This window comes from Hippocampus guttulatus, chromosome 13 (genome assembly GCF_054856545.1).
Source record: "Hippocampus guttulatus isolate MCC_2025c chromosome 13, RoL_Hgut_1.0, whole genome shotgun sequence".
NCBI lineage: Eukaryota > Metazoa > Chordata > Actinopteri > Syngnathiformes > Syngnathidae > Hippocampus > Hippocampus guttulatus.
Window position 1 is genome coordinate 322,718 of NC_141273.1, and position 20,469 is coordinate 343,186.

A 20,469-nucleotide genomic window follows, 5' to 3' on the forward strand; every position below is an offset into this window, starting at 1 on the left:
ATTAAGATGCAATGCATAATGGGAGCTTGCTGATGTCATCCGGTGAAAAGGACGGAAATCAGGATGTTTTTGGGAGATGTTAAAACCATCTTAGACACACTGATTTATTTTATGGGCACAGGTGCTTTTGTAGAATTTTTTTCCCCCAAAAGAAGTCAAAAGGGTTTTTTTCCCCCAACTTATTAAAAACAAATGAATCCATTTTGTTGGAAATCATGTGATTAGGAAAGCCCCCCTCCCCCAGCATTCCAACGGGGCGTGAGCGCGGGTCAGATGATGTTGTTGGAGCCTCTCGAACCCGCCGCGCCGAGTGTCCGCTAGCTCGTAGCCATTAGCATGCGCGGCCTTTCCACTCATTGCCAGTTTTCATTTCCCGACCGGGATGAAGACTAAGAAGACGCGTCTCCGTCCCACCTCCTGCCGACCGGGGTCAACTTCCCGTCCTGGAACCACATGACAGACATTCTTGGGCTCGGGCTTGGTCGGAGACGCGGCGGGGGTAAATTCTCCTCCCCGCTTAGCGACATCCTGTCTCGTGTCGATGAGGTCATCGCGCCAAATATCATCTGCACCATCCCCAGAAGCGCGACTCTCCGTTGGAGAGCCGAGGAAAGAAAACTAAAGTTCGAATGGGACGGCTCGCAAGAAATAGCTGGCGGTCAACGCGCGTTGGGTCGCCAAGAAACTTTCAACGGCTTCTCTGAGGTCGCCGTATCCCAAAACGACATCGTCTTATCCCGATGGGCTCCGGTTTTTCCAAACGGTCCTTTGTTTTTTTTTCTTGAAGCGAGTCCGTGTCGCAATCTTTCGTTTTCGCGCTTGTAATTCGGAAGGTGAGGTGGGCGGAGTTAGCAATGAAAAGCAGCATGCTAGGAAATCGCAGCATTCCCGACTTCCCTCTCTGGTTTCTTTTTCTGGCAAAACAAGAAAAATGACAAGAAATCGAAGAAAAAAGCGTCCAGTCGCCCAGACTGACGCGTTGTGGGCTGCCGATCTCAAAAGCAGACGTTTGGATTTTGGCACGAATATCGCGACAGACGGCGGATGAAACGAGACTTGGAGCCTTCTGCTACTCAGCGAAGGAAATGTACAGTGATCCCTCGCTATTTCGCGGTTCGTTTATCGCGGGTTCGGTGCATCGCGGGTTTTTTCAAACATATTCATAATTCTTTTTTTTTCATCTACATGAGGTACAGTGCTGTATATGTTGCTTTATGTGACTCGCTGTTGTTTTGCAGCTTCTCACGGACTGTTTGCGGACTTAATTATTATTATTTTTTTTTTTTTACCTGTATATGTTAATTGGTCGCTACTTCGCGGATTTTCGTTTATCGCGGGGGTTTTGCTCCCCTTCAACCGCGATAAACGAGGGATTACCCAAAATCCGCGGAGACCTTTTTGCGTGTTTAAAAGAACAACAACAAAGTTGTGAGTTGTATTTCTCGTTTTAATGTTCCGTCCATTTACTGCCCCTCGGACTCGGAAAAAGACGCGAGCTCGGCCAGCCTCCACCCACGCGCATGCGCGCGCGGCGTGCGCGCGCGAACTTATTTAAAGGCTCCCCCTCGGGCTGTGCTCTTCATCGTTGCTCTTCCTCTTGCAAGGGATTCAAATCCCCTTTGGGACTTTTTGGGATTTCAAAGAAACGAAACAAAGCGGTCGGTGCGATTGATCGATTCACTTCCCGCCCCCCCCCCCCCCTCCTCCTGATTTTCAAATGAATTTTAATCTTGATTTTCGGCCCGTGTCTTGCGTGCGTTTGATTGCGCTTGACTTGTTTGCATGTTTGTTTGGATTTGCAGGCGGCGGCGGTCAGGCGGGCCTCATGTCTGTGCTCCTTCTCAGCGGTACCTCGCGGCGGCCTCCTGCACTCGCGCTCCTCTCCTCTCGCGTGACCCCCCCCCCCCCACCCCACCCCGCTGCGTTCTGTCGCCTCCTCGTCTCCTTTCCTCGCTCCTCTGCGGCGCTCTGACTCCTTGTGTTGTTTGTTTGTTTTTTTGCCTTTTTGTTTTTGTCCCGCAGGTGTTTTGTTCCTGGCGCGGTGGCCACCTTGCGAAAGCTCGGGTGCGTGCTCGCCTTCTTTTCTTTGTTCGACGTCCAGCTCGCCTTCCGTCGGTCTGACGCCGCCGGGTGCTGTCGTTGTCTTTCCCGCCGGTCGCTCAGCAAGGCGGGCGCTCACCTGCGCCACCCGCGGCGTCGACCTGGACTCGGCGGCGGCGGGCGGCGTCCTGGTGTCCTGTCCGCCCGACTGCGCCCGAGGCGGACCCTCCGTCTTCGGCACGGGCGTCTATGCCGCCGTCTCGTCCATTTGCGGCGCCGCCCTGCACAGGTACGAGTCGGGCGCGTGCGAGAGCCCCCGAAGCGACGGCGGCGGGGACTGGGGGGGCAAGAAAGACATTTTCCGTTTTGCCGTTGCGTCGAGGTGAAAACTTTCCACTTTTCAAAGTGTTTGAGTTGTGCATTTTGGTCACTTGTGAATCGTGCCCGAGAGAGGCTCGGAGTCGTTGGCGCTCCCGCTCCGCGCGTCTCACGTCTCGAAATTGAAGGCGGCATCGAGGAACGCAAGCGGGCTCGGGTGACCTGACGTGACGCGCTTGTGTTACAGCGGCGCCGTGGGACGCGCCGGCGGCGAGGTGGCGCTCGAGCGTCTGCCGGGCCGGCGGCGCTACGCCGCCTCCCTGGCCAACGGCGTCCGGTCGCGGGCCCTGTCGCGCTGGAGCGCCTCCTTCAGCCTCGCCGGTAGGCGGAGAGCGCTCGCCGCTCCGCGCTCGAGGACGCCGGAAGGGACGCGCCCACGTTTTTTTTGCATGATGTCCCCCCCCCCCCCCCCCCAGAGCCCGAGGACCGGAGACCGCAGGAGCTGATTGGAAACTCGGGCGCTACGGCCAGGCCGGCCAAAAAAGCTGTCAAGAAGACATCTGTCCAAAAAGTTGGAAATAAAGGTAAGCCCCTCCCCGCCTGTCTCCTCGTGTCCCGTCCCGTCCCACCACCTGTCCCGTTTCTTCGCAGACTGCCAGATGGACATCGCGCTGGTGATCGACAGCAGCTCCAACTTGGGGCGGCGACGTTTCAACCTGCAGAAGAACTTTCTCACCAAGCTGGTGGCCATGTTGAAAGTGGGCGTCAACGGTCCCCACGTGGGGCTCGTCCAGGCCAGGTCGCGCGCACACACACACAGATCGAGTATGAATCGATGCAAACTTGCACACACACAATTGTGTGTGCAGTGACGTTCCCAAGACAGAATTCCTGCTCAGCAACTACACGCACCCCAAAGAGCTTCAGTTTGCCATCAAAGAGCTCAAACATCTCGGAGGGGACACCAACACAGGTACACACACACACCAGAGTGGATTGTTGTCGCCGCTCTCGGGGGAGACGAAGCGAGCCAAAACGCGGCGTTTGCGCGTCGGCAGGCGAGGCCGTCGCGCACGCGGCGGAGACGCTGTTCAGCCAGCGCAGCGGCGCCAGGCGCGCTCACCCTCGGGTCATGCTGGTGCTGGTCGACGGATGGCCGTCGGACGACCTGGAGCCGGCGGCCGCCGCGGCCCGCCGCGCCGGCGTCAACCTCTTCCTGGTGGCCGTCGCCGCCCCCGCCCCCGACGAGCTCCCGGCCGTGCCCGACCGCGACTTCGCCAAGAAGGTCGGTGAGCCGGCCGAACGGGGCCGCGGGCGGCCCCGCCGTCGTCCGGCTCGCTCACGTCTCGGTCGCCGCTTTTCTTTCAGGCGGTGTGCAAAGACAACGGCTTCTTCGGCTATCGGATGCCCGGCTGGTTCGGGACCACCAAACACGTCAAACCTTTGGCGCAGAGACTCTGCTCGCCGGACGCGCTTCTGTGCGGTATGACGCGGCGCTTCAACAGAACGCCGCGTCGCCGCCGCGCTCTCAACGCTTGTTTTTGGCGGCAGGTCGCACGTGCTACAATTCGGCCAACATCGGCTTCCTGATCGACGGCTCGTCCAGCGTGGGCGATCCCAACTTCCGGATGGTCCTGGACTTCCTGGCCGCCGTCGCCAGCAAGTTTGACATCTCCGACGTGGGCGCTCACGTGGGTGAGCGCGCCGTCCTTCGCCCTGTCGGGGAGCCGCTTTCGAGTTGTCTTCGCGCGCCGTCAGGTCGGTCCTCCGGGACGCCGACAAAAGGCCGGCGCGTCCGAAGTTTTGTCGTTCTCGCCGCATCGTGCGACGTGTCCTCCGGCGTCCTGGATCGGTTCTTCGGCATCGACCGACAGGAGGACGCGAGGAGGGCGCGCGAGACCGGACTCAACCGGCGCCGCGTTGGCGAAGCGCAAAGCTCCGAGCCGATGAGCAAACGCGGCGTCAATCGACACCGCCCTACCCATCGCTCGGTCCGAGTCGCGGAACAATTTTGATCCGGTCATCCCACCGTCGTGAATTGACAAAAATAAAGCAATGAATAAAGGAGTCGCGTCGCTTGACGAGGCCACGATTCGCCTCGGCGAGGAGTGAAGCCACCGGCGGCCATCTTACGTTGCCACCGGCTCGGCGCGCCGAACTCGGGAGCCCTCGCCGTTTCTCCACCGTCATTTTCAGTGTCTGTGGCGTCACGTCCGTTTGTCGCGCGCCTCCCCACGCAGGCGCCGTTCAGTTCACGTACGACCAGCGCCTGGAGTTCAGCCTGCGGGAGCACGCCAGCAAAGATGGCGTCCTGGCCGCCCTGAGGGCCATCCCCTACATGAGCGGCGGCACGGCCACGGGAAGCGCCATCGCTTACGCCGCCGACAACCTCTTCAGGTGACCGACGCTTGCCGAGCGGCCCCCGCGACGGCTCGCGCTCCCCCCCCCGACGTGATCGACGTCTCCCGTGACAGGCCGACGGCGGCCGGACGCAACTTCCTGATCGTGGTGACTGACGGACAGTCGTACGACAACGTGGGCGGGCCCGCGCTGACGGCCCAGAATCAAGGTGAGTGTGTGTGTGTGTGTGTGTGTCCATGCACGGTCTGGTGACTAGGGGGTGCTAGAGTGCCACTCCACCGCTCAAATAACCCCCCCCCCCAAACTGAAGTTTCACAATATTTGACATAAATAGCAACATTATTTGAAGTCGCCGTTCACTTCGCGTCCTTTCGTCTTGTTTGATAATTGCTTTCTCAGAAATGTGTTCCATTTCTATTCCTTGAAATGTTGCTATCGTGACATTTCAACTTCAAAGAAAAATGACGCCGCTTGTCATTTTTCATTCAAGTTCCGCAGGACTTGATTCTCGTCGTAAGAATTTTCTCTGAAAGGTGTTCTTTTCATCTTTTGACGAGTGCGCCGTTTGTCCCGTTTGCCCCCTCCCCCCTCGACCCCCGTGCCAGGCATCGGCATCTTTTCGGTGGGCGTGGCCTGGGCGCCCATGGACGACCTGCGCGCGATGGCGTCGGAGCCCAAAGACGAGCACGTCTTCTTCAGCCGACACTTCGGCGGCCTGGAGGATCTCGTCGACGACCTCGTCCGCGCAATCTGTCGCGACTTCGACGTCAACAACTGAATGACGTCACGGCGCGGTGCGGGCCGGGTGATTCGCCGGTGACGTCACGCGTAAAGGCTTTCTCTTTTTTGCATCTCTTATTGTCCTATTTTCGACTTCAACAAAGTGTAAAGTTGTCGCGAGCCAAAGACGTCTTTGTTCTTCTGTATTTATTTTGACCCGTTTACAAATAAAGACGTTTTTGCGATTTGGTCTTGAGTTATCGAGCTATCTCGACGAGTCAATCGGGCGAGAACGATGGCGACGAAAGTCTGCTTCCTTCCCCGATCGCGGATCATCCAAACAGTCCAGATAAAATGGGATCGATCTTTACAGTGCACATACAAATTTCAAACGTAAAAAAAAGAATCAGAAATGTCGAGTGTGCGGGCGTGTCTTGGTTTTGCGGCGGCAGCGGACCGGAAGTCAGCACCAAGATGGCGGACGGCGTCCACAGCGGTCGCCACGGAAACGAGACGCAAACATTCCAGGCAGGAACGCGGACACGAGGTAAGCCGACGAACACGCGCGCGCTTAAAGGAAATCGTCATTGTGTTTCATATTCCAAACATTTGACCGCGTTCGTCACATCGCGGCCGTTTGATTCGGCACAGCAAGTTTCCACACTCTCGCGACAGGCTCCGCATATTCGAAACGCATTGAAGTTGAGGGCTTGGTTGCCTTTCAGTGGATGGCTCTCCTTTACGAATGACAAAAGGAGAGAAGGAATCCTTTAATGCGGTTTATTAAAAGGGGGGAAGAAAGGCGTCTGCGCCGCAGCACGTTCGAGAACACAACCTTCGTAACAAAAAGTAAGAGAAGCAGGAAGTGATTGAACAGCCAATCAGAACCTATCAATATAAAAACATGTCTAAGCAATCATTAAACGACAGAGTATAATTTAAGAGTGCTTCACATGAAACAATATGATGCTCAAACATAAAATGATCATTAATAATATAACATGAGCTTACACACTCAACACAAACCCAAGAATAAGACAAAAAGATATTTCAAAATTGGATTCTGATTCAGCTTTTTTCCCCTCCTCCAGTAATTGACCAAATGTACTGACACGACTATGTCCTTCTCAACGATACTGAGAAGCTGTCAAATGATCGACAATACACTGGTGTTGAGCGGAAGAGGAAGATGCCCAGGAAGGCAAAGGAAGGAGGCCAGGTGTCGGGGGAGGAGCTACCCCTGAGACGTCATCGGGACGCACTCCAACAAGAGGAAGTCAACAGGAAGAGGGAGGAGCTTCTCGCACTCTTCCTCGAGGTAAGGAGCGGGGAGGAAGTGGCGCCATTGTCACCATGACATCAGGACATGAGGATGATCGTTCCATGAGACGATGCGCAGTGAGGATGAGAATGGGGGGGGGGGGAACACAAAGGTGCAACGCGGTGACTTCACGTCACATCCCCGGAATAACCTTGACTTTATTTCACGTCATTCTCCAAAGTACATGACGATATCACGAGCGTGAGGCTGCTGAAGTGGGCGTGTCCGGAAGTCTTAAGTGGGCGGGTCTGTGGCCGCAGGTCAAAGTCCAGCGGGAGGAGCGGAACGCGCGCGTCAACCGGACGAAGCTCAACCACGCCTGGCGCGTCATCCTCCGGCAGGCGCGCTCGGAAGAGCTGCGCGATGACATCGTCGTCTTGAGACGGACCTTCGAGCGACAGCTGGACGGACTGGATGATGTCATCCAGGTGTTAGCGTGCCCGCGCCTTGCGTGTCACTTCCCGTTCGTCTGTTCCCGAGAGCGCTTCCCGCTCGGTTTCTCGGCCCTTCCCGATTCTTGCTCACGTCACTTCCCGTTGGCCGCGCTGGTTTATGTCACCTGCCCAATTTGAACACGTGGCATCCTGTTTGTTTCTCCCGTCCCGACTTGATTTTTCATCCCGTTTGTTTCTGGTGTGACTTGCTGCTTCTTTTGTGGCAGAGATTGTCACGCGACCTGGAGGAGGCGGAGCGTCAGTGTTGCCGCGTAAGTCGCCTTCACCTGCATCAGGCCGAGCGTTTGCGGACTTTGCTGGATGAGCGCGTGACGTTTGTGCGGCGGCGCTGGGAGCAAAGTTTGCAAGAGGTCGGCCGAGGCTTCGCGGAAGAGAGGTTGGTAGGATGCCGCCATCGAAGCATCTTCTTCACACTTCTTCGCCGTACATGGCCTCGTTTTGATGCGATGCCGGGAAACGCGGGTGAACGGCTCTGCCTGGCAGTTCTAGGGGTGAGGGCTTCCATTCTTGACTGTGGACTTCCCGCGTGGTGTTAGCGCAGTCACCCACGTGACTCAACATGGGATGGCGACCAGTCAACTTTTGTCACATGTGCCCTGAAATTGGCTGACGATCCATCCATTTTGGGGGTTGGGGGCGCGGGCATGTATGCTGCAAATCAGACCCCCCCCCAAAAGAGTAGCGAGTCTAGATTCATGCCTGCGCTAACCTCGCGCACCTTTCCGGGCAGCGCATTTGTCTTTGGATTCTTTTCTAAGGCTCTTGAAATGACTCATTCGTGGGAAGGGTGCGACATTTGCACAGTTGTGAGTGTCAGTTTGAGTCGAACGACTTGGATTCAAAGACACACGCCGGACGCAATCGGCTTGTTGAGGACAAACGCCATCGAAAGCGGATGTCGCGCTAACACGCCGAGGTCCCACCTGCAGCGAGAAGATGGCGGCGCAGTCCCAGGAGCGGCGCCGGCACTTGGAGGAGGCGGCGTCCACGATGCGGCGGCGCCACGACGACGTCATGCGCGAAGTACACGCCGCGTACGGCGACGTCATCGCGGCCCGCCGCGACGCCCAGCGGCAACGGGTACGTCGGCGATCGTTCGCCGTCTCGGTTTCGAGCGGCTCGTTTGAAAGCCGCCGTTGCTGCGTCCCGCCGACAGGTGGCGGCGCTGCGCGGCGCAGACGAGGCGAACCGGGAAGAGAAACTGCGCCAGAGGCGGGAAGTGGAACCGGAAACGAAACAGGAAGTGGAGCAGAGGTGCCACCCGGCCCGACTTCTGATGTCCAGAAACCAAAAACTGATCAATGACACCAGCGAGGATGTGAGGAGAGTGCGCAGGCTGCAGGTAACACCGAAGCCACCATTTTGTTTGTAGCGGTGGGGGGGTGGGGGGGGGGGGGCAGCGCCATCGGCGTAACATCTCATCTCCAGGCCGCCGTCGCTGACCTGCGCGCGAAGCTGAGCGCTTTCCAGGCGGAAACGGGGCCCGAGGCCGACATCTTGACCAAGGCCGGCGCGGATGTCGCGGCGAAGACGCGCCGCCTCGGCCACCACCTGACCCGAGCTCGCCAGGCGTCCGGGAAACGCCTGTCCGCGCTGGCGCTGCGGACGGACTCCGCCGCGCACAAGCTGAAGGCGGTCGTCGCCAAGGTGGGCGGACTGCGGTCAGAGATGAGGCGGCCGCGTCGCTGACGGACGTTGTGTCCGCAGGGTGAGAACGTTTTGCGCGCCGCTTCCTTGTGCGGCAAGCTAGAGCAAGCGACGACTTCTTGGCCGCACGGCGGGGACGACGAGCGGCTGGGAGCATCGCCGTCGAGCGAGGTGGGAGTTTAACGCCGAGGCGTCGTCGTAGCCACGGTTAAAAAAAACGTGACAAGATAGCGTCAATTGAAAGTGACCGATTGTGAGGTCCGATGACGAAGCGACACACTGTCAGCTGACTGTCAATATTATGAAAATTCATATTTCAATCTTTCAACTCGACACCTCATTAATTTCAATGTAAACATACGAGAGTGGGTTGGCGGAACGAAACGGAAGAAAGAAAGCGCCATGAACTGAATTGTCAAAGGGGTGCACAGAGGGCGGGGCCAACGGGCTGGGCACACCGGGCAACCCTCTGAGGGCGGGGCATCCACCCCGTAGTGCAGGGGTCCCCAATGGACAGTAAGGCGTTTTAATCCAAAAAATAACGACCATGTTTCATAAGGCGTTTTAGACGAAAAAAACGACCATGTATAGTAAGGCGTTTTTGAGCCGAAAAAAACGACATAGTATAGTAAGGCGTTTTTAGCTAAAAAAAAACTACATATATGTAAGGCGTTTTTAGCCCGAAAAAAACGACATAGTATAGTAAGGCGTTTTTAGCCCGAAAAAAACGACATAGTATAGTAAGGTGTTTTTGGCCCGAAAAAAAACGACCATGTATATATAGTAAGCCGTTTTTAGCCCAAAAAAACCCGACAAAAACGACATAGTATAGTAAGGCGTTTTTAGCCGAAAAAAACGACATAGTATAGTAAGGCGTTTTTAGCCCGAAAAAAAACGACCATGTATATATAGTAAGCCGTTTTTAGCCCAAAAAACCCCGACAAAAACGACATAGTATAGTAAGGCGTTTTTAGCCCAGAAAAAAAAGACATAGTATAGTAAGGTGTTTTTGAGCCGAAAAAAACGACATAGTATAGTGAGGCGTTTTTGAGCCGAAAAAAACGACATAGTATAGTTAGGCGTTTTTGAGCCGAAAAAAAACACCATTGTATAGTAAGGCGTTTTTGGCCCGAAAAAACGACATAGTATAGTAAGGCGTTTTAAGCCCGAAAAAAACAACATAGTATAGTAAGGCGTTTTTAGCCCGAAAAAAACGACATAGTATAGTAAGGCATTTTGGCCCGAAAAAACGACATAGTATAGTAAGGCGTTTTTGGCCCGAAAAAACGACATAGTATAGTAAGGCGTTTTTGAGCCGAAAAAAACGACACAGTATAGTAAGGCGTTTTTGGCCCGTAAAAACGACATAGTATAGTAAGGCGTTTTTGAGCCGAAAAAAACAACATAGTATAGTAAGGCGTTTTAAGCCCGAAAAAAACAACATAGTATAGTAAGGCGTTTTTAGCCCGAAAAAAACGACATAGTATAGTAAGGCGTTTTTAGCCCGAAAAAAAACGACAGATAGTTAGGCATTTTTGGCCCGAAAAAACGACATAGTATAGTAAGGCGTTTTTGAGCCGAAAAAAACGACACAGTATAGTAAGGCGTTTTTGGCCCGTAAAAACGACATAGTATAGTAAGGCGTTTTTGAGCCGAAAAAAACAACATAGTATAGTAAGGCGTTTTAAGCCCGAAAAAAACAACATAGTATAGTAAGGCGTTTTTAGCCCGAAAAAAACGACATAGTATAGTAAGGCGTTTTTAGCCCGAAAAAAAACGACATAGATAGTTAGGCATTTTTGGCCCGAAAAAAACGACATAGGCGTTTTTGAGCCGAAAAAAACGACATAGTATAGTAAGGCGTTTTTAGCCCGAAAAAAAACGACATAGTATAGTTAGGCATTTTTGGCCCGAAAAAAACGACATAGGCGTTTTTGAGCCGAAAAAAACGACATAGTATAGTTAGGCGTTTTTGGCCCGAAAAAAACGACATAGGCGTTTTTGAGCCGAAAAAAACGACATAGTATAGTTAGGCGTTTTTGGCCCGAAAAAAACGACATAGTATAGTAAGGCGTTTTTGAGCCGAAAAAAACGACAGTATAGTTAGGCGTTTTTAGCCGAAAAAAAACAACCATGGCATTTGCCGAAAGAAACAACCATGATTAATAAAAAAACACAACTCCACTGCTGTATGTGGTGCTTTGGCTCAGTGGTAGAGTGATGGAGTGCCACACCAGAGGTTGAGTGTTCGATCCCTGGTTGTTGCAACAATGTCTACTCTTTAACCGCCAAATACAACTTATTTGAGGAAAAACCCAAAACAACTCAAAGGTTCATTGCTGCGGGATAGCTCAGTGGTAGAAAGCTGAAGTCCCAAATCCAGTGGTTGGGTGTTCGATTCCCAGTGTTTGCAACAAGGTCACATTTTTCTTCAACCACTATTTGTAGCTTTATTGAAGACAACACAAAACAAACAAGAAGTTATGTGGTGGTGTGGCTCAGGGGTAGAGAAACCATGTCCCAAACTAGCGGTTCGGTGTTCAATCCCCAGAGGTAGCAACCATATCCCTTCTTTCTTTGACCAACATGATATGTAAGGCTTATTGAAGTCGTTTTTTGTATAGTAAGGCGTTTTTGGCCCGAAAACCCCCCACATATTATAGTAAGGCGTTTTTGAGCCGAAAAAAACGACATAGTATAGTAAGGCGTTTTTGGCCCGAAAAAAACGACATAGTATATATAGTAAGGCGTTTTTGGCCCAAAAAAAACTACATAGTATAGTAAGGCGTTTTTAAGGCGTTTTTGAGCCGAAAAAAACGACATAGTATATTTAGGCGTTTTTGGCCCGAAAAAAACGACAGGGCGTTTTTGGCCCGAAAAAAACGACATAGTATAGTAAGGCGTTTTTAGCCCGAAAAAAACGACATAGTATAGTAAGGCGTTTTTAGCCCGAAAAAAACGACATAGTATAGTAAGGCGTTTTTGGCCCGAAAAAACGACATAGTATAGTAAGGCGTTTTTGGCCCGAAAAATATAATACTATACTATGTCGTTTTTTTCGGCTAAAAACGCCTTACTATACATGGTCGTTTTTTTCGGGCTAAAATCGCCTTACTCTACTGTCGTTTTTTTCGGGCCAAAAACTTCTTACTATACATGGTCGTTTTTTTAAGGTAAAAACTCCCTAGTATACTACGTCGTTTTTTTCAGGCTAAAAACGCCTTACTCTACTATGTCGTTTCGGGCCAAAAACGCCTTACTATACATGGTCGTTTTTTTATGGTAAAAACGCCTTAGTATACTATGTGGTTTTTTTTCAGGCTAAAAACGCCTTATATACTATGTCGTCTTTTTCGGCCTAAAGACGCCTTACTATACATGGTCGTTTTTTTTAAGCTAAAAACGCCTTACTATACTATGTCGTTTTTTTCGGGCTAAAAACGCCTTACTATACTATGTCGTTTTTTTCGGTAAAAACGCCTTACTATACTATGTCGTTTTTTTCGGGCTAAAAACGCCTTACTATACTGTCGTCTTTTTCGGGGCTCAAAAACGCCTTACTATACTATGTCGTTTTTTCGGGCCAAAAACGCCTTACTATACTATGTCGTTTTTTTCGGGCCAAAAACGCCTTAATATACTATGTCGTTTTTTTCGGGCCAAAAACGCCTTACTATACTATGTCGTTTTTTTCGGCTCAAAAACGCCTTACTATACTATGTCGTCTTTTTCGGGCTAAAAACGCCTTACTATACTATGTCGTCTTTTTCGGGCTAAAAACGCCTTACTATACTATGTCGTTTTTTTCGGTAAAAACGCCTTACTATACTATGTCGTATTTTTCGGGCTAAAAACGCCTTACTATACTATGTCGTTTTTTTCGGTAAAAACGCCATACTATACTATGTCGTTTTTTTTTCGGGCCAAAAATGCCTTACTATACTATGTCGTCTTTTTCGGGCTAAAAACGCCTTACTATACTATGTCGTTTTTTTCGGTAAAAACGCCTTACTATACTATGTCGTCTTTTTCGGGCTAAAAACGCCTTACTATACATGGTCGTTTTATTCGGCTCCAAACGTCTTACTATAAGGTAAGCGAGTTTGATGACCCAGTCCTTGTCGCTGAAATGAGCTGCCAGTGGCGAGTTCTTCTCGGAGAGAAATCTCTCGTAATTCAAACCCTCTGGCCAATGATCTCCCCCTGGATAGCCATCTTACCTCTGTGTGCAAAAGGCGGCATTTGTGCGTCGCATCCATCTCCTCACAAAGCTGCTCGAACAAACGGGAGTTGAGCGCATGGGCTTTGATGAGGTTAATCATTTTCATAACGTCATTCGATACGTTGTGAAGCTCACCTGATATTTTTCGACAAGCCAGCGTTTCTCGGTGAATGACACAGCGCGTGGGTGGCATTCAGGTGCAACCTCCTCCATCCGAGTGGTTAAACCAGACAGCCGTCCTGTCATAGCAGCAGCTCCGTCTGTGCACACAGAATCAGCTCAGTCTTCCGGAAAAATAATCATTCAGGGACTTGAATATTTCTGCAGCCGTTGTGTTTGTTGGCAACAACAGTGCACATAGCATGTCCTCATGCACATCCTCCTTTGGCCGAAATGCGGGCATTAATCAATTATTTATTTTATTCTCTGCGGCCCGGTACCAAATGGTCCGCGGACCGGCGGTTGGGGACCTCTGCCGAAGTGGTTTCATGTGAAGCGGGGGGGCTCATCCATCCATGTTGCAGTCATTAACGAGAAGATTCTTATCCTTTATCTTCATATCCGCAAGGCGCCAACTCGCCGCCTGCGCGCGCAGACGCTTCCCGACGTCCATCGGCTGATTCGGCGCCTCAACCGGGCTCTGCTGCGGCAAGACGCGCTGGCCCAACGCGAGGACGAGTTGCGCCGCGACAACCATCGGCTCAGACTTCTGCTACGTCGCCGCCTGGACGGCGCGGCGCTCGGGGGAGTCCCCGCCCTCCTCGCCGTCAAGGCCGCGCCCACCGCGGACGGCCCCGCCCTCGCACCGACGCGCCACAACGTCATCGAGGCCGACGGCGTCGTCGGAAACTCGCTTTCGCCGCACGGTCCTCTCAATGAAACCAAACGCCGATTGGAAGACTAGAAAAAATACTTTTATTGTGGTCGTCATGCAGGACACCAACAGGAAGTAGTAACACGTCACGTGGTCAACGTCAGCTGCTCGGCGCATCATCAATCCCTTAAGTTAAAAAAAGAAAACCAAAAAGAAAAAAAAAACAAGCCAATCAGGAGGCAGTGCACGGCGGGCTCCGGGAGGCCTCCGACGGGACGCTCCCTCCCGCCTCGTGAGAAAGCGCGCTCGTGGCGGCGGTGAGCGACGTGCCGCGGCTCGATGCTACGTGGTCTACCTAGCAACCAAGGGGGAAAACAAAAATTCCAATAAATACAAATTTCAATGAGTTGGCAGCTACTTCCTTGACTTTGACAGAGCGGTGAGAGTCCTCCCCCCCTCCTGAAAGTTGTCACAAGAGCTCAGGAAGTCGACTCGAGTTCTGATTGGCTAGCCGCCGCCGAGGTCTTCGGTCCCGCATCGATCTATGATGGCGTGGCACCGAGCACCTGGTGTCTGGAAGGGGGGGTGGGACCCATCCGAAGCGGGATTTCGGGAACGGGACGTAGCTGGGCGGGGCCGAGAGGCGTCCCTGCGAAAAGTCACAACATCGACGACTGAATGGACACCTCCGATGGGCCGGCCGCCGCCGCCGAGGTGGGGTCACTTGATGGCCATCCCGAGGGCCCCCGCCTTCACCGATCGGGATCAATCATTTCTATTATGTCATCACACAAACATCAAAAGGCCGACGATCGCTCGCGACATCGGTGACCGAATGGAGACCTCCGACGGGCCGAATCCTTGGAATCGTTGGAACACCCGCCCCACACCCCAAAAAAACCTGGCCGCCGTCATCCTCGTCAGTGAAGAGAGCCCGAGGTCCACCTCCGACGGCGGCGTTGGCGGGAGAGGTGGCGTAGGGGGGCGGGGCTTTAGTGTCACGTGATGAGGTCATCGGTCAGCTGCCCGTGTCGGCCTACGGGCGGGCGCGCGGGGCAAGCGATGGGCGTCCCGTGTCTGCCGGCGGACCCGGCGAGGGTCCCCTGCGAGTGGGCGGGCGGCCGCCCTACACGTAAACCCTGGCGAGGGCGTCGGCTCCGGCCGAGGCGATGTAGGCCTTGGAGGGGTGAAAGGTCACGTCGTAGATGGCCTCGTCGCTCTTCTTGCGGTGCGCTGTGATCTCCTGCACGCACGTCTTGGAGTCCAGATTCCACAAGCGCAGCGAGCAGTCGTGACCTGGAAGGGCGGCGAGCGCGGCCGTCAATCCGTCGGACCCGCCCAACTTTCGGAGCGACGGCCCCACTTACTGCCCGACATCAAGTAGATCCCGTTGGAATCCACCGCCAGGCTGGTCACGGCGTCCAGGTGGGCCACCATGGCGTGGATCACCTTCCCTGCACGCCGAGGCAAAAATACAAGCAAAAGGCGACGAAGGACACGGCGGTTGTCGATCGTGGGACGACCGAAACGAAGTCGGCGTGAACGGAGGCTGAGCGCGGGTCTCTGGTTACCTGACTTGTTGTCGAAGAACTTGATGTTTCGGTCCTCGTGCGCCGTGATGGTGACGGGCAGCGTCGGGTGACTCACCACCTTGTAGATGTGATGGCAGCCGGGACGGCCTGCGCGCCACAGCGACGGCTCGTGTCACGCCGGAGGACAAAATGGCCGCTTGGCGCGCGCTCGCGAAGCGTCGACGGAATGACATTTGGCACGGGGTGACGCTTACTTCCTTCGCCTTGGCCCTTCAGCACCAGCGCGCTCTGGGACGTCTCCAGGTCGTACAGCACCACGTCGCCGCTGTCGAACGAAGCCACCATGTGGGCGGGGTCGCAGCCGTTGAAGTCCACCGAGGTGGGGGTGCCGTGCTCTGCGCGCGCACAAAGCCATCACGTCGGGGACAGGGGGGAGGGGGGCGTCCGAGGGCGCCGCTGACCTGCGGCGGCGTTGAAAGTGCTGACGCAGGGGTTCTCCTCGCCGGGGTTCCACAGTTTGACGGTGCCGTCGGCCGAGCAGGACAGGAGGCGGTTCTTGACGCCGCTGTACGCCAGAGCCCACACGGCGTCCGAGTGGCCCCTCCACGTCCCGGCCAGCGTGCGGGCCTCTGGCGGCGGCGAAACACGGTCCGATTTGGAAGGCGTTCGCTCGAGAGACGAGACTCCCGGCGTCGGAGTCTCATCCGAGCCCCGTCGAATGCTCGACATCCTCGAGCGCCGGAGGAGACGGACGCGGTCGGTCTCTTATGAGCCGGCAGGCGCCTACCGTACGTGTCGTAAGGGTCCACGTCGGAGCCGGGGACGTTCCAGCGCTGGATGGTGGCGTCGGCGCTGCCGCTGAAGCACTGCTCGCCGTCGGGCGTCACGGCCAGCGACAGCACGGGGCCGCTAGAGGGACACGCGGCAAGGTTAGGCCGGAGAGGCGACAGGCGACCCCCCCCTCCCCCCCGCCATACGTACACGTGGGCTCTGAACGTGTAGACCGGCTCCACGTCCAACGAGGCACTTCTGCACAAACAAAGGCAGGTCACATGACAGCAAGCTCACAAATTCACGTCGCGACGCTTCTGGAAATGGCTGGGAAGGTGGGCTTTTTTTTGGAGGGGGGGGGGGGGCTACTCACGCTGATGTTTGTCAAAACGCGCTGGAAAAGGTTTGACGGAACGCCACTCAATAAAACAGAAGCCCCCACCCCACCCCCTTTTCTTTTTGTCAGCACACCTCATGTTTGTGGTAAACTCGCTATGTGATGAGCTGCCTGGTCAAATGATTTTTACTTTTTGGCGGCGACGGTCTTGGTGAGGTTCCACAGCTTGAGCGTGTGGTCCTCGGACACGGTGAGCAGGCACGGCTCCACCGGGTGGAAGGCGAGCGCCCGCACGCCGTCAAAGTGGCTGCGCAGCGTGTACTTGGGGTTCCACGTCTTCCGGAACGACGAGTCCTGATTGGTCGCCACCTGGGGGGGGGGGGAGTCCAATCAGCCGTGCCGGTACGCAAACTTGCATTTGGAAATTACAAAGGAACAAAAAAACGGTCGTGAAAAGAAAGACACAAGTTGGGAAAAAAAAGAGAATTTGAAATCCAGGGGAGGTATTAACTCATTCGGTACCAGCCAATTCTGGACCAAGTCTGAAAAGACGTTTAAAAACGTCTTTGGGAGTGAATGAGTTAAGCATGGATGCACAGGATTTTTTTTTTTTAATTCAAGTAGGAAAACGGACGGGCGGGGACGCGTCACTCACGTCGTAGGCAAAGTCGACGTCGTCGTTGGTGACGGTGAGGTCGGCCAGATCGCCCAGTCCCAGCACGCTCTCCAGGATGCGGTCGGCCCCGCCCATCAGGAAGTTCTTCCCGCCGCCGGGCGCGAACGGCAGCGGCTCGGCTGCGCGTGGCAGGAAAGAGGGCTGGCAATAGTCCCGCCGGGCGAGCGCCCGCCCAACTCACCCCACTCGGTCCCGTCGCCGGAGCTGCGCGCCTCGCCGGCGCCTTCGCCGTCCTCCGCCGTCGCCAGGAAGTCAAACTCCTTCAGCGCCTCCTCCGTGTCGGCGTCGTCCTCCTCGGAGGCCAGGCCCTCGTTCCCCACCTGAGGCCGAGGAAAAAGACAACGATCGCGGTTGAAGAGGAGGCCGAGGGGAGGACGGAAACATGGCGAGGAGGAGGAAGAACGAGCGCTGTTGGCTGACCCTGCTTTTGTGTTTTCTGCGATGTTTGATGTCATCGCCCATGTCGTCCATCAGCTCTCCATCGTCGTCGTCGTCGTCGTCTTCGTCGCTGTCCTCGGCGTTCTCCAGGAAATTGAACGTCTCCAGAACGTCGCCCGGACTCCTGCGCGCGCACACACCCACCGATGAAGCGGCGGCGTCGCCGCGGCGTCATTGCCGCGGGTTACCGTTTGACGTCCTTGCGCGCGTCGTCGCCGTTGATGAGCTGCTGCGGGTTCTTCTTCCCCACCGAGCCGTTCTGCTCCGACGTGGACAAGCCCAGCAGCGAGCGCACGCGCTGCGTGCGGACGTCTAAGATGGTGTCCGTGTAGCCCACTTCCTGGAGGTACCTGCCCGCGCGCGCGCACGCACGCACACACACACATGTGAGCATTTCCTGTCACCACCCGATGATGTCACATGTTGTCATCATACTGTCTCAGCAGTTGTCTTCCTTGTTTCCACGTCAGCTGGCTGTTGGCGGGAAGCGCCGACACTTCCGAGTCTTTGGCGTCTGGAACAAAAACGAGCGCAATCACACACGCAGACCCACAAGTGCAGGGATGAGGGAGCACACCAAAAACACACACGGTCAACGAATGGAAGGCGAGGCAACGTCACCGCGATAACCATAAAGCGAGGGGGCGGGGCTGAGAGATGTCACCTGACTCAAAGCTGGGCATCTTCAGGTCGCCTTGATTCAACTCTGTTCCGTATTTCAGCTTGTGATACTTGGCCCTGCGGAACGCCGACACGCTCACAGTTACACAAAACGCAACGCGACGCTCTGCTCGCTCGCGCGCGCGCGCACACCTCTCTTGCTTGAGAGCGTACTCCAACATCTTGATTCTTCTGACCAGGTCATTCTTCAAGTTCTCCTGACCTTTGCGCTCACCCTGGAGGAACGCTATCCGCGCCTGAAAAAAAAACAACAACACACGAGCGCAAGTGTCACAGCAGCTGCTTCTGAAAGATGACACTAATGGTGCTTATTTATAAACACGCGCGGGTGGCCATAGCAACAGGTGGCAAGGCGGAGGTGTGCCGGTTGCCATGGCGACAGTGAAACACGGCACCGTGTCGCCACGATCCAATTGTCGGGAGCATGAGTGGAGGGATTTCAAGTCAACGTTATTGTCAAATATGCTCAATGGGCAACACAGATGAAATGTCTTTCCTCTCAACCACAGGAGAGAGAGAGGAGCCGCTGCGGGTACCCGCGCCGCCATCAACAGAACAGTCAACATCAAATAATACAACACAACACATAAGACAAAGACGGTCATGCAAACTTAACCACTTTTTCTGCATTGTGGCTGCACCCGCTGGGTATGGACTGGTTTTTCGAGGAATCGTCGAACCTCGGCAAACGGTGATTTGGGAGCGAATACATTTGTGATTTCCAACACGGACAGTTCGTCAACTCAGGTAGCCACATGTGCTCCAATTCATCATGTCAGCCCTTGAATCAATTTACATCGTCTACTATATTGAAGAAATAAAATACAATCACCGCGAGTCGGGAAATACGAATCATTCAATCCCTCACGGATTCCCTATTAATTCATTGAGATTTTTGGGGGGAACTTTTAAGGTCCATAGTCCACACAATAAATTATCCCTATTTAGTGAACCAACGAGTCCTCCGCAATGTACGTATTATTATTATTATTTTCTAAGAGTATCAACGCACCATTGAATAAAAAACAATTTACAATTGGCGAATAAAAAAGTATCAAGCGATATTTCCGTACACAAAAAAGTGCAGTGAGTGACGCTATGCATGTCGTACGGGCCCAGCTGTTGCTGAGGTAGCGGCTAGGCTAGGCTAGGCTAGCTCAGAGCTAGCGTGACGAGCCAAAATGGTTTCGCGTGGACCAATTCGAGGACATTCCTCCACAGTATTCGTGCCTCGCTGTTCACAAGTCAAACTTCAACCCGCGGCGACGACGCGGAGATGTCACAAGTTGAACTATTTGACACATTTCCTGTTGAGTGCGGGGACGGGTCGCCAAGCTAAAGGCTAACGCGGCTCACGTCCAGCGGAAGGTCCAAGATAACGGTGACCTAGCGCGTAGCATATTAGCTTGGCTTTAGCTATCAGGCGGATGAATATTTCATTTGAAAAATCAGTTTAATTTCAGGTTGGTAGCCGTGTGATGTTTAACGTAGATGTGTATAGAACTCTTTTTTTTTGGACATCGCGCCGTCGACACTGTTATTCATGAGCTGACCGTCACCCACTGCTTAATATCAATAATAAATAAAAAGCACACATCCGATTTTGAGATAAGCTATTTGAATGTATTTTACATTGACAAAGACTAAAGTAGCCGTTGGCCTACTTTGTGAGCGTTGTCACAATAGTGATGTCACTGCTATTATTAGTTCATGATGTTGACACTGTCTCCCATGAATGGACGTCAGCGGCGCTCAAGCCAGTGGTCGCGTCTACTGTCCGCCCGCACGTCCCTGCGTGGCTCACCTGCAGCTCGGCCCGCTCCACCTCCCAGTGGGCCCGCTCCATCTCGAAGCGGGCCCACTCGTGCTGGATGTAGTGCAGGATGCCCGGTATAGTGTACTGCTGCTGGGGTCGCGGCAAGTCGTCAGTCTGCTGCGGCCCCAACACCGTCCCCCCTCCTCCTCCTCCGCTGCCGCCGATGGCCGGGTGAACTACTCCGGTCCCCCCCGGATGGAGTTGCTGCTGCTGTTGCTGCTGCTGCTGCTGCTGCTGCTGCTGTTGCTGGGGCGGCGGAGGTCCGGCGGCGGCTCCTCCACCGGGGTGCTCGTCCATGTCGGCCTTGTTGGAAAGCGTCC

General features: G+C 54.2%; 3 protein-coding genes across 6 annotated transcripts; 2 read left to right on the forward strand and 1 right to left on the reverse strand.

The window, feature by feature from the left end:
• Positions 1-1,609: 1,609 nt before the first annotated feature.
• Positions 1,610-5,684, forward strand: coch (coagulation factor C homolog, cochlin (Limulus polyphemus)). 2 transcript variants are annotated; one of them, XM_086127049.1, is made up of 14 exons: positions 1,610-1,658; positions 1,803-1,847; positions 2,023-2,064; positions 2,164-2,329; positions 2,606-2,739; positions 2,835-2,942; positions 3,010-3,157; positions 3,228-3,331; positions 3,417-3,643; positions 3,727-3,841; positions 3,910-4,053; positions 4,599-4,755; positions 4,833-4,927; positions 5,325-5,684. In XM_086127049.1, the coding sequence occupies exons 2-14, from the start codon at positions 1,826-1,828 to the stop codon at positions 5,495-5,497; spliced, it is 1,635 nt and encodes a 544-aa protein (XP_085983175.1). In that variant the 5' UTR covers positions 1,610-1,658; positions 1,803-1,825; the 3' UTR covers positions 5,498-5,684. The 2 variants fall into 2 exon arrangements, with proteins under 2 accessions (XP_085983175.1, XP_085983174.1); XM_086127048.1 differs by lacking the exon at positions 1,610-1,658 and having other exon boundaries at positions 1,737-1,847; positions 2,023-2,329.
• Positions 5,685-5,711: 27 nt separating this feature from the next.
• On the forward strand, positions 5,712-14,279 carry LOC147195591 (dynein regulatory complex subunit 2-like). Of its 2 annotated transcripts, none has more exons than XM_086127050.1 (9): positions 5,712-5,986; positions 6,584-6,757; positions 7,021-7,188; positions 7,422-7,591; positions 8,145-8,295; positions 8,372-8,557; positions 8,644-8,862; positions 8,923-9,033; positions 13,653-14,279. In XM_086127050.1, the coding sequence occupies exons 1-9, from the start codon at positions 5,852-5,854 to the stop codon at positions 13,986-13,988; spliced, it is 1,650 nt and encodes a 549-aa protein (XP_085983176.1). In that variant the 5' UTR covers positions 5,712-5,851; the 3' UTR covers positions 13,989-14,279. The 2 variants fall into 2 exon arrangements, with proteins under 2 accessions (XP_085983176.1, XP_085983177.1); XM_086127051.1 differs by having other exon boundaries at positions 5,899-5,986; positions 6,531-6,757.
• On the reverse strand, positions 13,977-20,446 carry strn3 (striatin, calmodulin binding protein 3). Of its 2 annotated transcripts, XM_086127046.1 has the most exons (16): positions 20,138-20,446; positions 18,466-18,569; positions 18,317-18,390; positions 18,088-18,166; positions 17,841-18,002; positions 17,635-17,776; positions 17,396-17,534; positions 17,194-17,333; positions 16,729-16,907; positions 16,412-16,459; positions 16,218-16,339; positions 15,892-16,059; positions 15,685-15,825; positions 15,470-15,577; positions 15,266-15,352; positions 13,977-15,194 (listed from the first exon to the last, which is right to left on the reverse strand). In XM_086127046.1, exons 1-16 carry the CDS (start codon positions 20,444-20,446, stop codon positions 15,025-15,027), a joined length of 2,172 nt encoding a protein of 723 aa, XP_085983172.1. In that variant the 3' UTR covers positions 13,977-15,024. The 2 variants fall into 2 exon arrangements, with proteins under 2 accessions (XP_085983172.1, XP_085983171.1); XM_086127045.1 differs by having other exon boundaries at positions 18,317-18,569.
• Positions 20,447-20,469: the final 23 nt, after the last annotated feature.